Source organism: Pan troglodytes, chromosome 13, assembly GCF_028858775.2.
Source record: "Pan troglodytes isolate AG18354 chromosome 13, NHGRI_mPanTro3-v2.0_pri, whole genome shotgun sequence".
NCBI lineage: Eukaryota > Metazoa > Chordata > Mammalia > Primates > Hominidae > Pan > Pan troglodytes.
Window position 1 is genome coordinate 118,517,594 of NC_072411.2, and position 18,446 is coordinate 118,536,039.

The 18,446-nt window shown below is 46.7% G+C and overlaps 1 protein-coding gene across 1 annotated transcript in view; it reads right to left on the bottom strand.

The window, feature by feature from the left end:
* Nucleotides 1-1,035: 1,035 nt before the first annotated feature.
* Nucleotides 1,036-18,446, bottom strand: part of MARCHF4 (membrane associated ring-CH-type finger 4) — a 113,732-nt gene continuing 96,321 nt past the window's right edge. The window contains exon 4 of the mRNA XM_526023.6: nt 1,036-2,852. Within this exon, the coding sequence (XP_526023.2) occupies nt 2,485-2,852 (368 nt within the window). The 3' untranslated portion in view covers nt 1,036-2,484. The remainder of the gene's footprint in view (nt 2,853-18,446) is intronic.

Sequence of the window (18,446 nt, forward strand, 5' to 3'; positions counted from 1 at the left end):
GTCTCGAACTCCTCGCCTCAAGCAAGCCACCTGCCTTGGCCTCCCAAAGTGCTGGGATTACGGGCGTGAGCCACTGTGCCCAGCCTTTTTTTCTTTTTAGAATTGGGGTCTTGCTATGTTGCCCAGGCTGGCCTCAAACTCCTGGGCTCAAGTGATTTTCCTGCCTCAGCCTCCCAAGTAGCTAGGACTAAAGCATGTGCCACTGCAACCCACTCTGTAATACTTTTTTGAAAACAGATAGTCCATATAACACATCTATAGCCTCCATAAATGTTTATTTAAACTGAAAGGCCGTTCCTAGACCATATTGAAAAATAAACATGCTTCCTCTACATGGTTTATTTGCACAGTGTGATTGGTTTTCATTTGTTTGTATGTTTTCCTTGTATGTGTCCTTCAGTCTCTCTCCAAGTGTGTCTTTCTTAACTCTCTGGATTTTGAGCTTCATCAGGGAGGAACCTTTCTAAGCCTATGCACACCCCACTGATGTCATTGCCTGACCCACAGCGAGCCCCAGTGTGGGAGGGCCAGATTAAGTTGAAGGGAAAAAAAGATCTTGTCTGCTGCCTCATAATATGTCCAAGCCCTCTCATGAGGTCTTAACGTGGGTGCTGTCCTCTGATAGTCAAAGGACACTGTCAGGGCAATGAGGTCCTAACACTCCTCTCCTGTGTGTGGCTTTCCCAGCCTCTGTGAAATGACCAGATGAAGTGGAGCTCTCCAAACTGCCCCCAGCACCCATGGTCTCTGCTTCTAAGATGCCTGGGCAGAATCCTTGGGAGAGCCTGGGGTCTGAAGGACTCTGTCTGCTAGGATGCCAAGAAGAGGCCAGGAGTTTACTGCAGATTCACACACAGGCACACAGAAGGGAACATCCCTGCCTGCCCTGCCCCGTCCGTGCCCTCAGAGGAGAAATGAAAACGTGCCTGATTTCTTGTGATAGGGGAGAATCTATCCCTTGGAGAAAGAAGGCCGTTTACACCACAGAGGGAGGATAGGGAAGAGGAAGAAAAACTCGCATATGGAAAGGGACACTAATGGTAGGGAAAGAAGTTTTATTTTCAAGCTTTTAAGAGAATATTACAAACAACAGAGAGTTTTAAAAAACCCTAAAAACTAGTTTAAAAAAGTACTTGACAGTGTCCTTTTAATACCCATGGATGACGCGACCATTGTGCAGTGACAACCAGAAACTTTGCAGGTGAACACCCAGTGGCCTTCCCTGGCAGGGTCCCCAGAGCGAGCAGGAGGGGTCCAGGGGTAGTGCTCCCTGCCAGGCACCCTTGGGCCCACCTGGCTGCACTGGAAGGAGCAGGGAGCACAAAGCACTGAGCATCAGCCTGACTGCCTCTTTGGGGAGGGTTCCAAACAGGGAGGGTTCCAAGCAGCAAGGAATACTTGGATTGGGCTCTACTCCACTCCTTGGGGCACACTGGTCAAGCTCCTCCCAACCACTGCAGCTGCTCTCTTGCAAGCCCCTAGGTCAGGGGTGCCCTACCGTGAGGGGACTGGGTCTGTGCATGTGCCAAGACAAGAAGGGGCTGGCATTGCACATGTCCTGGCCATGGTGGGGTTGGGTAGTTGGGAAAGTTGCTCCGGGATTGACAGCTTCCAAAGCTGAAGCCACAGCAGCAGAACTGTGCTTGAAATATCCACTGGAAATCTGTACTTTTCTCTAGGGGTGTGTGTGTGTGTGTGTGTGTGTGTGTGTGTGTGTCCTGTAAACATCTTTGAACCAAATCACTATAAAATAAATTAACAAGGGCACAGAAGGACACCCTTTTCCAAACCTAAGCCCTCTTTTAGCCCACCTGAAATTGGGAGTTCCATTTGGAAGTTCCTTCAGGAAGGAGACACACCTCTCCCTCTGGCTGCTCACACCAGCATATCCCTCCCTGAGCATCCCTCCCTGACCATCCACCCCACCATCCCCACAGCCATTTGTCAGTGAATCTTGCCCATCCAAATGAGCCCAGGAGCCCCAAAGGCAGTGTGTCCCTGCCAGCTCACCCGTGCCTCCCCCTTTCCTGGCTGCCTGCAGAACACAGCCCCAGGAGAAACAAAACCAAGCAGGGCGAGAGCAGAGCAGACCACAGATGCTTTTCCTCTTGGCCCCCTTGGCCTCCGGCACTGCCACAGTCACACAGGCTTTGCCTGCCCTCAGCCTCTGCTTCTTCGGGTACCTTGCCTGCAGGTGCATTGGGGCAGGGTTTTTCTGTTGGGCCAGGTTCAGCCTGTATTGCACTTTGTTGTTGAGTTGGTGTTGGTTTTCATTGTTGTTGTGGAGAGTGGCATTGACTGATTGGAAATAGCAGAACTGCTCCTGCACCAGCCTCACTCCCGCTCTGACCCTACCCCAGGGCTCCCGCCAGGCCCCCCACCCTCTGCCTGCTCCCTCTGTTGGCTCCGGGGGTGCCACTGCACCTCCCCACCCTGCTCTGGGCCCTCAGTGGTGGTCATGGCCTTCCTCCCGGGCCTCTGCTCTCACACTGTCGTGACTCTCATGACCAGCTCTCGGCTGCTGCCTGGGGGACTTCGCTGTTCATGAGGTCTCAAGTGACTCAGGATGTGCAGGATGGTATAAGCACAGTGGTGATGGGACAGAGGGCCTGAGGGGTGGCCGGCAGCCTGGGCAGGGCCCTGCTCAGGGGCAGGGGTGCCTGCGGTCTCCTCTTCCGAGGAGGGGATATTGGCCTGGGTGGATGAGGAGGTCCGGGGGTTGGTCCTGCCTCCTGCCTTTTGATCCTCCAGGTCTTTTGTCTTGTCATAGTTCAGCACTTTCCACTGCTGGTTGACAGCCTGCCACCGTTTAAAGATGCGGTACACCGAGGGTCCTTCATGGATGATGAGACCTGAGGCAGCAGGGAGAGGAGAAACAGAGGCCAAATGAGAGGAAGTGGGTCACGGCCAGGAGACCACAGTCTCTCTGAATCTATGCAAGGTATGGGCAATGGCTCCAGTGCTGAGCCATGAGAGGACCATCCCTAGATTCCCAGGCTCAGCGAGTTCCAGTAGGCAGAAGGTGGAGGGGCCACCAGGCCGAGTCCATGAAATAGTTGAGCACCTTCAGGCAGTGCCTTCGCCCACTTCTACTCCACCCCACCCCCTTCCTGCCTTGACAAAATCCAAATTCATCCACTAAGGCATAATATAAATATCTTTTCCTCCCTCTATTATGTATCCATGGCACCCAGTCCTTAGCAGATGTTGAATGAATTGTGTGCTTTTAAAGCACCACAAAAGAAAACCCATGGTTTCTCCACACCTGCTAAAGGTTGCTAGAAATCCCACTGGTTAACTCTTTGCATGGATACCCCAGTACTACTGAGATACAAACAGCCCTTTGATGCAGTTATATCTGCCAGAGGCAGTGATAGAGTTGGAAACAAGTTACACCAGGCAGCAAGGCAAATAAATAATCATTGTGTGCCTATTGTGTGCCAAGCACTGGGGATACTGCATTCGGCAGGACACCCTCTGAGAGCTTACATCTTCATGGAGACACACAATAGACAAACAAACCAAAGTGACAATTTCAGGTGCTGACAATTGCCTTAAGGAAGATAACTGGGGTTAAATATCCACTGGCTGCAGGCATTGAGATCCTGTTTTAGCAAGGGTGGTGGGAAAGGCCTTTTGGAGGAGATCATATCTGAGTTGAGACTTAAGTGATGAACAGGAGAGATCCATGCAAAGATCTGGAGAGAGAGCACTTCGGTGGAAGGAACTCCAAGTGCAAAGGCCAGGAGCTGGGAATGGAATGAACAAGGTCAGAGAGAAGGTCAGTGTGACCAATACAGTGCAGCAGTGAGGAAGTGGAGGGAGGTAAGTTGAGCAGAGGCCAATGGATGGTAGGGTCTTATAGGCCATGGCTAGGGATTTGCATTCTATCCTGAGTATAATGGGAAGCCATTGACGGTTTCAGTAGGGGGAATGATGTGATCTGATTCACCCTTCATAAAGCCACCTGTGGCACCTGTGAAGAGGGCCAAGAGAATGAGTGGAAAGCCAAGCAGGAAGCAGTGATGTCATGTGGGTTGGAAATGGTGATAGCATTGACTAGGGTCATGGTGGTGGAGCAGTGAGAAACTGCTGGAGTCAGGCTGTGTGCTGGAAGTAGAGCTGAAGACTTGCTGATTCGCAGGGTGGGAGTGAAGAGAAAGATCTGGTCAACTTCGAAGCTCTTGGCCTCAGCAGCTGCATGAATGGGAAGCCATTTCCTGAGAAGTGGAGGGCACCAGAGGCAGGCTATGGATTTGTGTGGTGGCTGCGGTGACTGGATTCATTTCCTATTGCTGCAGTGACAAAATACCACACATCTGGTAGCTTAAAATGGGATGCATGTTTCTCTTACAGTTCTGGAGATCAGAAGTCTAAAATCAGTCCCACTGGGCTGACGTGAAAGTGTCAGCAGGGCACCTTCTGGTTCTTTCTGGAGGCTTTGAGGGGGAAGAATCTGTCTCCTTGCCTTTTTTCAGCTTCTAGAAATTGCAATTTCTGCCTCGTTCTTGCATCACTCCAGCCTCTTTCTTCTGTTCTCACCTCTCCTACTACTCTTCTGTCATCAGATCTCCCTCTCCTTCTTGTAAGAACACTTGTGGCTACATTTAGGGCCCACCTGAATAATCCAGGATACTGTCCCCATTTCAAGATCCTTAAATTAATCACATTGGCAAAGTCCTTTTCCATATAAGGTAACATTGACAGGTTCAGGGATTAGGACCTGGATGTCTTTGGGGCCCATGATTCAAGCCTATCAGAGAGATTACTAGCTACATTTTGGTCATGGTTAGTTTAAGGTGTCTGATAGGAATCTAACTAGAAGGGTCAGATGGGCAACTGGACATATGAGTCTGAAGCTTAGGGAGAGGTCTGGCCTGGAGATAGAAGCCATCATTGTAGAGGTAGAACTTGAAGACTTGGAAATGGCTGAGACCTCTTAGGGGAGAGAAGAAGGCCAAAGACAGAGCCCTGGACTTCAGGTGTTTAGAGGCTTGGTGGAGGCTTTGGTGGAGATAGGGCCAATGAATGAGGCTCAAAAGAAGCAACCAATGGGGTAGAAGCAAGACCAGCAAGTGTGGAGACCCAAAAGCCTAGGGAAAGATTCAGAAAGAGTGCAGTGACTCTTTACAATGTTATCAAGAGGTCAGCTTGAGTAAAATGGGAAATGACCACCAGTTCCTTGGGCACAGAAGGAGGGAGAATGATAGAAATGACAGCAAGAAAATCAGGTAGTTCTCATCCAAGTACACATATATTTTTTTTCCCATGAAGTCATCAGCTAAGATAGAAGAGATAAGAGAGGAAGTGTTAAAGATTTGTGGAGAGAGGAGAAGGTGGGAAATAATTATCTCGGAAAGTAGGAGTGTGAATTTACAAGGGAGATGTGGTAGAATTAGCTCACTGTGTTAAGTATCCACTTGAGATTGGTAGCCATAAATCTGAAGTGAATCTAGTTACTGGTTGTGTGATTTTTCTCCACCCCTTCAAACTGCTTGCTCAGGTGCACATGTGGAAGAAGAAGAAACCTGGGCTTAATCAGGGTAAACGGTTTCCCTGGGCAAACAGACATGAGAATTATACGTACTTGCAAGAGAGTGATTATCATGCTGGACCATGGAGCCCAGGCTGGGGATGAGAATACGAAAGGTATAAGGAATAATGAAAAGTGGAAAGTGAGAGATTCAAGGCCAAGTCTTTATGAGGTTAGAGGATTATTGGAGTCAGTGAATGGGGGGTGATGGTTGGAGAGTGGGATGTTTAAATCCAGATTTTGGAGGTGGTGTGGTTACTAGCAATTATGAATCTAGGATGTGACTATTTGATTGGGGCTGGAGTGTGCTGGAGGCAAAGATCTTTGGAGCAGGGAATTGGAAAGACTATCTGCATCAGCCATCCTCAATGCTACCAAATATCCCCTTTTTATAACAAATATATTTTAACATCATCATTCCCATCCTGAAATGAAATTCATAGCTACTCTGTCTTTTAAATTAATATAATGCCCTAACAGAGAATATAAAATAAAAATAATAAAGGGAAATCTTTTATAACAAAACAATATACATTTCAGTGAAAATGCTACGGTACAACTACATTAGGAAACAGACAAACAAATGAACAAACCCCAGATATTTCCAAATGCCTCCGGGGGACAGGCCCATCTCTGCCAAGCACTGATCTATGTAGTGCTGAGGACAGGAGTGGGGGGAGTGTATGAGCAGGTGTGTGAGGGTATCTGAGGACTGAGTAGGCGGCCAGCATCCAACAGCATCCAGAAGGGAAAATGGGTGGTAAAGAAAGATGCACTTTGGCTAGGCGCAGTGGCTCATGCCTGAAATCCCAGCACTTTGGGAGGCCGCGGCAGGTGGATCACCTGTCAGGAATTCAAGACCAGCCAGGCCAACATGGTGAAACCCCATCTGTACTAAAAATTCAAAAATTAGTCAGCTATGGTGACACGCGCCTGTAATCCCAACTATTCAGGAGGCTGAGACAGGAAAATTGCTTGAACCCAGGAGGTGAAGGTTGCAGTGAGCTGAGATCATGCCACTGCACTCCAGCCTGGGTGACAAAATCAGGACTCTGCCTGAAAGAGAAAGAAAGAGAGAGAGAGAGAGAGAGAGAAAGAAAGAGAAAGAAAGAGAGAAAGAGAGAGAAAGAAAGAGAGAGAGAGAGAAAGAGAAAGAGAGAGAGAAGAAAGAAAGAAAGAAAGAAAGAAAGAAAGAAAGAAAGAAAGAAAGAAAGAAAGAGAAGGAAAGACTTCGAAGAGGCTGAGACTTCTGAAGCATGAAGGAAGACAAGTAGTTGCGAGTGGTAATGGAAATCAAGAAGGACATGGGCCCCACCTCCAGACCCCACAAGACACAGTGTATGGGGGAAAGAACAGCTGCCACCAGTGTGAGGGAAACGGTGTTCTCAGGACACAGCCATGCTTCAGGTAGGAAAGACGGAGGGAACACACAGAGAGGAGATTGCTAATGATGGACCATGAAGTGCAGGGGGGCACAGTGAAGGGCTGGGAAGATGGGCTCAGATGTAGGGATGAGCTGAGCAGGAAAGGGATGCTGGTGCAGAGAGTAAGGCTGCCAGGAGCTGGGCCCTGTGATGGTGGATGAGATGATCACACAGTGGGCTTCATCCCACAGCTACTGAGGATCCAGGGGAGCAGCCGGCTTGGAGCAAACAGTAATGAGTCACCCCAGCCTCCTGGTGCAAAACCTCAGAGCCTCTTCAGTCTCCAACAGGTTGCAATTCTCGGAGACCAGAGCCACCCACAAGGCCACTTTCTCCTCCAGTGTTCAAACTGTGTCTGAAATCATGCCTCGCTCAACGAGTCTTCAAGGTTCATCGAAAAAGAGGTAGTCTCAGGGGTTTCTAGCCCTTTGTTTGGATCACACCCCTTTGAGGATCTAATGAAGGGAAGGACCATCTCTCTGGAGGGGAAAGAAAACAGACACTCAAATTGTCCTTGTACTAAATCTCCTGAAGATCACTGGTGGACCCTCTGCTCTGGCCTGACAGATGCTGAACAAAGAGACTTCTTTTCTGTCCCACTCTCTCACCCTCTCCCAGTTGTACCAACTCCCATCATCTCTGCCAATCTTTTGAATGTGTACCTATGCACCCTTGGCACTGAAGCCATTCATCTGTCCATTTATCCCACAAACCTTGTTTGAACATTGGTATGTTCTTTTCTCCAGACTGTAAGCCCCTCGAGGACAGAGCCAGGTCTGGTTAATCTCCGGCAGCTAACACAGCACAAGGAGTGTAATGGTACAGTGGAAGAGATGGGGTGTGGAGAGAGAGAAGTGGGATCTTCTGAAGCCCCAAATTCACTCTTTCCAGTAAGGGACATTACATTTGATTCTCAATTAGCTTCTTGATCAGACAATTTCGTCCTGATTGAAGAGTGTGACTTAAATTCCTGGTGTGAATGCTGCCTTCCAATTATCTAACTGTCTAGTGTTCAGGAAGTAGTTAAACCATTTTAATGGATAGTTGGCTGAAGGTGAAGAAGGTGGACCTGTTTTTCTAGATAATGCTTGTTTGGGAAAAGAGGGAAAAGCACAAACTACCTCATTCAAATCCACTCTTCACAGCCCTTCCTCTGCTCCCTGCTCTACAAATTTCTTATTGATTTCTTGGGTGGCAGCATACCGAAGAAACAGGGGAAGATGACTGGGGCTCATCTGATAGGAGCAGGTGACGCGGCCAAGGTTGAAGAGGTGGGAAAAAGGGAAGGGGGATGAGAAGTGGCAGTGGATAGAGAAATAAACTGGATTCGATTGGGAAGAAAGGCTGCTGGTGAACAGAGGCAGAAAAGTCACAAGAGGAGAAAATGGGAAATGAGGGGGCATAGTAACATCAGAAACCCAACAAGTTTTGATTAAGTCCTTTCTGGTTTTTAAATACTTAATTTAATGGTGTTCTAGTGGTCACATACAATGTACCCAACCCTGGGCTGTATTTGTGGGAAATCCAGTTCTAGAAGAATTGTCTCCTTTGTCTTTCCAATGTCTCTCCACCTTCCGGGGCTCCTCTTCCTCATAAAGCTGCAAGCTCCACGGGTCATCAGAATCCCACCCCCACTCCATGTCCTGCTAATGGCCTGGGTTAAGTGATATAAAAGTTACTGACACTCTAGAACAGTGCTTTTCACACTTTTTCTTTTTGACAGGGTCTCTCTCTGTTGCCCAGGCTGGAGTGCAGTGGTGCGATCATGGCTCACTACAGCCTCGACCTCCTGGTTCAAGCGATTCTCCCGCCTCAGCCTCCCAAGTAGCTGGGACTTCAGGCACACACCACCATGCCCGGCTAATTTCTGCATTTTTTATAGACACAGGGTTTTGCCATGTTGCAGACTGATCTCAACTCCTGAACTCAAGCGATCCTCTTGCCTCAGCCTCCCAAACCCCTGGGATTACAGGCATGAGCCCCTGAGCCCAGCTGCCTTTCACACTCTACTGTGCATCAGAATCACCCAAAGAGCTTGTTAAGACAGATTCCCAGGCTGCAATCTTGGAGGCCTACTGGCTTAGTAGCTCTGGGCTGAGGCCTGAGAATATGCATTCCTAAGAAACCTCAGGTGAGGCTGATGCTGCCTGTGTGTGGACTGCTAGGCTAGGACATGGTTTTTATTCCTCACAGAAGGTTCTAAATTTTGATCACAAAACTTATTATTTAAAAAGTAATCTACTTCCAGATGTCATAGACATGGAAATGGGAAGAAACGGAAGAAATAAATACTTCCTCTCCTAGACCCAAAGGCCTTTGTGCCCCACAACTAAGAGTTAACTTACCAGTGAGTATGTATTAATATTAAGCTTTCAGAGTGTTTGCCACTTACTCACCTTGCGGCTTTAGGTAAGGGACTTCCTCTCTCTGAGACTCAGTTTTCTCATCAGTAAACCCTTCCTCATAGGGTTGTTTTGAGATTAAATAAAGTAATGAGTCCTGCGTGCCAATACTTGGTACCGTGCCTGGGACACATGTAACACTCAATGCCACATGATATTGATTATCGTAGGGGAGATTACAGGACACAAGAAAAGCCCACTCATCTCTCTTCCTCCTTCTTCATTGGCAACCTTGTCCCCAACACAAGTACCTGCTCTTTCATCTCCTGACTCCCCAGCCCTCAGTCAAGTCATTGTTTATAGATGAATGACATACCAGAGGTAAAAAGCACTCTAGAGACCAAATGATTCTCATACTGGTGCCTCCTCTCCAACCACAGAGAGGCACTCTCCTTCCCTGCAGAATTCCCCACTGTCAGACAGCTATGGGGTGAGGCTTAGTAGTGTCTCACTCTGAAGCCCTACCATTGCCAACCACCCATCTTCCAGATTCCACTCCTCCAGCGCCCAGCCCTGTTAAGAACCTGGACCAAAGCATATATCAGGCAACGGTTGAAAGAAATGAATATAACCAGCTATTTTGGGTGAGTTCAGGGGGTACTGCTGGGAAAGGCCAGGTTGACAACATCACTGCCTGCCCAGTATTCTCCAGGGTGCAGCTTTATACTGGACACAGGTATGGCCAGGCTACACGTCACATGAGCTATTATAAAATTACAAAGCTTATTATAAAGTTACCATAAAGTTACAAAAGTAGTTTATTTAAGTAAACATGCCAACACCTTTCTATATCGAATCAGAGTTTTGTCTTTTAAAATCCCAAGGATTGCCCTTTGGAAATAGGGTATTTACTCCTATTGGGCTATCCCAGTTCAGAACATTTCTGGAAATTGCTCAATGGGGTTGGCCTTCTGTGACAGAGATGGCTAACGGTCCACTAAAATCCACACTCCCTTTCCTTGGTATAAAGTTGCCACTGAGAAGTTACATTTTCTAGCTTTTTGCACCAAGGTGAGACCAGGTGACTAGTACTGAATGTGACCACAAGCCAGGCCAGCATTTAAGAAATGGGTCTAGGGAACACTCATTCCATTTGATTTTATAGAATGAGGTTTGCCCAATAAAAATAAAAACAAAGAAAAAGGAAATGGGTATTGAGAGAAAATGTGTGCAAGGCTGGCGCAGAAGACGACTTATTCATGCTGTCTTTAATTTTCTATTAGCTGGAGGCAAAAGACTCAGCAGCCCAAGGGGCCTGTGGAGCCCAGAGATGGAAGGAGTTTGGGACTCCAAATTGTTGTGTGGAAGAGAATCTCCTACAGCTCAGGAACTTCTATTGGGTTAAACCACTGACACATAGGGGCTTATTTTTTTCTATCTGCTGAAGTTACCCTAACTAACATACCTACAGCTCTAGGTTAGGGACCACACAAGAAGTTTGTGGCTTGATGGCGTGTTTCATATTGTCCCCAAAATGTATTAGCTGGCTTGAGCTTCCACCTTATTTATCAAATTGGGGCTATTTCTAGTCACAAACCCACTGCCAACAGACAGGCCACTCCTGAATCTGTTCTGTGCCAAAGAGAGTTCCCAAGAAATATTCCTAAAATACGTTGAGCTTTGTCAGAACAACTGGGATAAATGAAATGCCTCTCGAGGGGTCTCTTTGGAAAAGGACTGTGCATCTGCTTCTAAATCAGTCATCTTCATCTCTAAGCAACTAGCCACTTGGCTGTGGAGATTGGTGGCCGTCACAGGAGGCCCCGGGTGGGTGGGAAGGAGTTAACACGGAATCTAGAAAACCAGATAAGCTACATGCAAGTAACAGAACGTGGATGGGCATCATCTCGCCAGTTTCTACAGCTGCTGCTTCTCATGTCAGTTTTGTGGCCCAGCCCAATATTGCTGGGGATGCCCCACGGCCACAAGTGTCAGCCTTTGCAAGCCCTGGCATCTCAGTGTGGAGGTGACATCAAAATCCTGGGATGTCAGACCTGGAAGGAACCTGGAGGTTGTTGGTTTCACCCCTCTCATTTATAGATGAGGAACTAATTGTAGAGAGAGGGAGTAACTTGTCCAAGGCCATAGAGGTGATTAGTAGCCGATATGGTTTGGCTGTGTGTTCCCACCCAAGTCTCATCTTGAATTGTAATCCCCGTGTATCAAGAAAGGGACCTATAATCCCTACATGTCAAGGGAGGGAGGTGATTAGATCATGGAGGCGGTTTCCCCCATGCTGTTCTTGTGATAGTGAGTGAATTCTCACAAGATCTGTGTTTGGAAGTTCCTCCTTCATTCTTCTCTCTCCTGCTGCCTTGTGAAGAAGGTGCCTCCTTCCACTTCTGCCATGATTGTAAGTTTCCTGGGGCCTCCCAAGCCATGTGGAACTGAGTCAATTAAATCTCTTTCCTTTATAAATTACCTAGTATCAGGGAAGTCCTTTATAGCAGTGTGAAAATGGACTAATATAGTAGCTATTCTGGTCTTCAGACCTAGATCTGCTTCCTAGTTTCTTGTACTGCACTAGGCTGCCTCCAACAAATGTTCCAAGTTTCCTAATCAGGAAATTAAAAGGTTTTACAGGTAGAGTCATTTCTAGCTAGGAGGAGAGGAAGGAATTTTTGTGGCATATGTATGTTTTGTAGTTAACGTGGGTTAAAATTAGGTTTGAAAGAAAAATGTTTGTACAATCCTTCTGCCCCCATCCTCTGCCTATTTGCTATAAAATGAGATTTAAATTCCTTCATCTCAGAGGACAGGGGCCAGGCATCTTTAAATCACTGAAAAGAACCTCAGGGGACCACACACAGAGGAAGCTTAAAAAAAAACAAAACTTTCTATAATTTTGCTGATTACCATATTCTACTGTTTTAAAGCTTTGGAAATAATCTCAGGAACATTCCTTTCCTTCCTTCCCCTGACCCCATATCAATCACAAGTTAAAAACAAACATGATGAAGAAGAGAGCCTCATTTTTGCAGAGTTGACTATTTGATGTCCAATCTCTTACATCTGTGGAGTTAAAAGAATGTTTTTTTGGTGCCAAAGCCCTTAATTAATTTGCTCTTGTTAAATCCTAATAACTTGACCCACTGGAGCAGAGAATACCCCATTTGTTTGCTGGGAGGCTCTGTCAGCTTCTCTGCAGCAGAGGACAGCGTCATTAGAGATGACAGAAGAGGAGGCAGGTGGAACGAGGACATTAGATATAATCAGATCTTCTCATTGAGGCGACATGGGTGAGGGAACCAAGAACCTTCAAGAAAAAGCACTACTCCAAATAAGAGCAGACTTTTAATGACGTGAGGACACAGGTTCAGGCAATCTCTATATCTAGGCTGCGGCTGCATTCTGATTATAACAGTTTCGGCAAACCTTTCTTGAGTGTTCCCTCTGAGGGGAATCCACCCTGATCAAGCGCTTCCTACCTGGTCCCTGATGATTACAAGGACACACTCCTTTACATTTGCCACAGTGCTCAAACCTCTGAACCACCCTCTGATGATGGTGTTATTATCCTATTTCGTAGACAAGGAAAGGGAAGCAGAGAGAAGTGCCAGTTCCTCAAGGTCACAAGGTTAGTAAGAAGCTGAGCCCTGGGCCATTCTGTAGTACAGCTGCCACTTGGGAAACCCACCACTCTGGCCTTTGTGACTCAGTCCTTCCTATTGTTTTCTCATTCTCTATCTTCAACTCTCCCTTACTTGGTTAGTGTCCCCTAGTCCTCTGTCCTCAGCCACATACTCTCTGAGCACTGCATTTTCTCATCAAAACCCACAGCTTCAAACACCTTTTACTGTTCACTTCCAAATCTGTCTTCAAGCCTCATTATCCAATTGCCTACAGAAACCTAGGCATCCACCAGAATTTTTTTTTTTTTTTTGAGACAGGTTTCACTTTGTCACCCAGGCTGGAGTGCAGTGGCATAATCATAGCTCACTATAACCTCAAACTCCTGAGCTGAAGTGATCCTCCTGTCTCAGCCTCCTGAGTAACTGGGACTGCAGGTGTGCACCACCATGACTGGCTAATTTTTTAAATTTTTGTAGAGATGAGGACTCACTATGTTGCCTAGGCTGGTCTTGAACTCCTTGTTTCAAGTGATCCTCCTGCCTTAGCCTCCCAAAATGCTGGGATTATAGGCATTAGCCACCATGTCTGGCCTACCAGAGATTTTTAACCCTCTTTTATCACCAGCCCCAACCCCATCAGTCACCAACCCTTGTCAGAACAGGACCAATGCCCTCAACATCTTCCTCTATGTCACAGGAGGGGACCACCTGTGTGCTATAAAAGGCCTCTCCCTCTTTCTACCCTGACAAAGAAACCTCTTCTTAGTATTGCCTTCTCCTCCTTGTATTCCATAATGTACTCCATGTGTCTTGTTTATCTTCTACCACAAACTCTTGGCTTAGAGAGGCTCTTGCCTCTCTGCCTGCATTTTAGGCTTAAGGTAGTCCTTTTGTTCTGATGCCTTTGCCAAGGGCATACCCTTTTGTTGTCCTTTGTTCTATCCATTGCCCATCCCATTCTCAGGCTCCACAATGGTGCCCATTCCCCACTCAAGCCACACTCTGGGACTCTCACTCTCCTGAGAGGGACCCAAACAACCCTATCAAATCTACATCCTAAGTACCTCTCAAGGTCATCCCTACACTTCTTCCCTACTGCCACTGTGTTGCATCTCTATTTCTTGCTTAGCCTATTACAAGCATTTTCCAATGAAGTCCTTCCCTTCCCTATTCTGTCCACCTCTGACCCATTCTCTCCATAGTTGCTAGAGTTCAATTTAAAATGCACATCTGTTCACATTTCCCCATTTGAACTAGAGTTCAATTTAAAATGCAAATCTGATCATATTTCCCCATTCGAAATTTTATCAATGCCTCCCCACCACCAGTGGGGTCAAATCTGAGTGGCTTAGCATATGACCCATGACTCTGTGGGATTTGGCATGGCCAACTGCTCCAAGCCCCTTGCCCATCACCCACCTCCCAGCCTGACTATTTGCATTGAGCCATACAGACTCACCAATATTTCCTAAGCATACCTGGCTCACTCATGTCTCTGCACCTCCATACAATGCTAGTTCCTTTGCCTGAAATACTCTTTCCCCCTCTTCTGGATGAACTTTGATTTGTCTTTGGAAACTAGCTCAAGGATAGGGTTTCTTCCTTCAATAAGCCTTCCTGGACTCCCCCAAGAGAGTCAATTGCTCTCTGCTCTGCTCTACCTTCCTCTGTACCATGTACAGCCCATCCTGGATTGTGACTTATCTGTAGACTATGAGCTCCTTGAGGGCAAGGAATTGTGTCTTATTCATCTTTTTGTGAATGTTCTCTAGTTTTGGGAACAAAACAAGGCAGCCAACAAAAGCTACTGAAGGAATGGATATGACCCGCTCTGACTCAAGTTCCTCTTTCCTGGGCTCACACTCATTCTTATGTTCAGATCTCAGTCCCAGCTCTTATTATATGGGGTTCAGTGATTACCTTGTCTCCCTCCCCAACAAGAAGAAAGATTCTTGAAAGCAGGTGACTCTCTCATTTGAGTGTATATACCCAGGTTCCTCTGAATATTTCTTTCTTTTTTTTTTTGAGACATGGTCTTACTGTGTCACCCAGACTGGAGTACAGTGGCACCATCATAACTCACTGCAGCCTTGGCCTCCTGTGCTCAAGCGATCCTCCTATCTAAGCCTCCCAAGTAGCTGGGACTACAGGTGCACACCACCACACCTGGCTAATTTTTTTTTTTTTTTTTTTTTTTTTTTTTTTTTAGAGATCTCTGGTAGGCCAGACATGGTGGCTAATGCCTGTAATCCCAGCATTTTGGGAGGCTTAGAGATCTCTAAAAAAACACCCTATGTTGCCTAGGCTGTATCAAGCAATCCTCCCAGTTTGGCCTCCCAAAGTGCCAAGATTACAGGTATGAGCTACTGTGTCTGGCCTGAATAAATATTTTTAAATTAATGAATAAATGGATTCCCCAAGTTCATGTTAACTAGATTTAGCTTCTCTCACCTGAAGAACCTTTCACCAGAGTGTCTTATAGGGAGATAAACCATAAAATTTCATCTCAATTTCTCAGGCTTCTCTCTCAATTGATGTCAAAATAGCACAATCAAAAAGGAGATGCAATAATGGCTAACCTCCCAAACCCTGAATATAGGACAGGAGCAGCTGGGGCTCACTGAATTTCTGATTGTTACCAGCAGTTATTATGAGGGTCAAAATATTACTGGACTAATTTCCCCCCAACCTGCCTCCCCAACCAAGCTCTGCATTTGCAATTTTACAGAGCAATCAGAGAAGAAATAGATAGTAGAAAGAGCCCTGGAATTACAGCCAGAAGTTCTTGGTCCAATCCTCTGCTCCACCATTTTCTTAGCTGTGTGACTTGGAGCACAGTTGCTTTAAGCCTTTCCTCACCTGTTAAATATGCATCCTAATGCTTATCCTGCTTATCTTTTGGGGCTAATCGGTTTCTCTCTGTTCTTGCAGGGATGTCACAGTTTGTTCCATCCAAAGCAACATATGTTTGGCTTTCACAGTGGCATGCATTAGTCTAGAAAGTTAGGACCCTAAGCTAAGAGATGCTTTGTCTGTCGAGGCAGCTTGTGTCAGTAATTGTACAACCCTCTGGTATAACCAAGTCTAAAGACATCATCCTCAACTCTGGAGCTGTGCTGTATCAAATAGGGAGCTCAGGCTTTCCTGGCAGTCATTTCAGGCAAAATCCTTTGGTAAGCACTGAGCCATTCTCTGAGAGTCACTGTTCTGGAGTCTTCTCATTGACTGCTAAGAGCCAGTTGGATGGATACAGCTGTGGATGGGGTTGAAGCAGCTCCATGGGCAGCAAGCAGGCAGTGTCCTGCACAACATCCTCCTGGGTTCCTGGCAGGGCATATCTGCAGAGCTGCAGTTGGCTTTCGTGAAGTTTCTCCTTGGAGTCCCTCCCACTTTCATGAGCTGTCCCTCAGCACACCGCTCCAAAAGGAAAGGTAAACACATTGTTAACGATTTGTTAAAACTATCCATTTTATGTTTACTCGTATTCTTTACTATCTGTGGCCATTTAACAGTCTTAGGGAATAAACAAATTGTCCTTGGTATCTGAAATATAAAGAAAGTCTAGAGACTCATCGCAGCAGATGGTTTTGTTCCTCTTCTCTTACTCGGCTTTTTGAGCCAACACAGGGCTAGACTCATTTTCTTTTCTCCTGATGATAACATTTTTATCTCAGGTGCTGAATTGCTCCACCCATCCGAGGAGCTTGGGCTTATGGATATTGATGCTTTTTTGTCAATGTTTTCCTCAACCAGCATTTCTTGAGAAGATGCCCCTCTGCTGAAATCCCTTCCACTCACTCTCTGCCAGGGAGCCTTTTCTTCCTCTTCCCATTCACATTATCTTCTTCCACTCTCTCAGGACTTCTGGAAGGGAACCTTCCCCCTTTTTCATGGAAGCAAACTAACCTATCAGGTTTTGAAACTGTAGAATGCCTCAGATGTAAGATAGATGCCTCCCGTGGCTCCTGCCTTTGTTTCTGCCTTCGTGCAGCAAGAAGACCACGCTGAGCCTCCTTCTGGCAGTCCCAGCCAGGTCTCTGTTCCCTGTTCTAGCTTCTCTGTCTCTCATTGGTTCAGTAAATCCGGTTTGGGTGGCCAGAGGTCCAGGTTCATGGGTGGAGGCAGGAGGTGGTGGGAGAGGGGTGATGGGGACATTTTCTCCTTCTCTCAAAGCAAACTGCACCCTGGGTTGGCATTCTGGAAATTTGATGAAGTTGGAGTGTCGGTGGTGTTACAGCATCACTTGAGTTGGGGGCAACCCCTGGTTGATGGGTGCTTTATTGGGGATGCCTGCTGGGAGCCTGTGGCTTTGGGCTTCCCCGAGCACAGTGACCTGAACAGAATATGACTTCTGCGGGAATCCTGGAAATGATGCTCAGGTGGACCCTATACCCATGGTTGTGGGTCTCATCTTCTTGCTCCTGAGGTACTGTTTGGGAGCCAAGAGAATAGCCGGGGACTAGGATGTGGAGTGCGGTGAGGACTCCCTGCAGAGGTAAGCCCGACTTGCCATCCCAGAGGCTGTGGTTCCTGTCCTACATTGCCCTGAGTGAATCTAATGCCAAGTGTGCTCTCTGGAAGTCCCCATGAGTCAGAATGTCTAGTTGAGCCTAAAAATAAAGATATCCCTGGCAGGCATTGCAGGCTCTACCCGATTCTCCCTCCAGAGAGCCCTTAAAAAGCGGATATTTTTGCACCAAATTGTGCAGTGTGATGCGTTTTCCCTCTACTGGACAGAATACTGCACAGAAGGAGAAGTTGAATTTCACCCTCAAACCACTGTCATCACTACTGGTTATCATCATTTTACCATCAGTAAAATCCCCATCATTGCAACCCCAAGAACCTGTTTGTGGATTCCCACCATTGCCTTGCACCTCCCACTCTCTTGCAAGATCACATATTACTCCTTTTTATTTCTTCTCCTAGCATTTTCCCCTGTGGACAGCCTCTCCTACGAAAACCCTGAACTGAGAGTTCTACTCTGCTGTGGGAGTCAGCCTAAGACAAATGCTTCTGTTTCAGAATTTCACAATCTGAAAAATGGGAAGACGAATCCTTGGCCCCACAGTCATGCTCTGAAATGGTATAGGTTCTTATTATAATCAATACAATGATAGAGCTGTCTGAACTCCTTAAAGGTGAGATGGTCTAAATGTCAATAGATCTCACCACTTTTGGATGACACTGAAAGCAAGTAGGGTCCCTCTGCATTCCCTCTCCCATCCCATAGCTGTCTCCAAGCAGTCACTGGCTTGTCAGCACAGAATGGATAAATTATGGTGTGCTTTTGCATCTTGGGCTATTATGTTTTCCGAAGAAAGGAAAACAATGAAAACTCTCAATATTCAGCCCACTCTGCTTCTCCCAATAAATTGAAGGACTGAGTGCCACATGCGTATAAGAAAAAGAATTAGAGAGATAGAAGTGTGCCAGGGAAAAGGCAGGGAGCTAGAAAAAAGCCAAGAAACAGGAGGAGGAGGAGAGATGGCACAGAGCCCTACTCAGAGAGAAA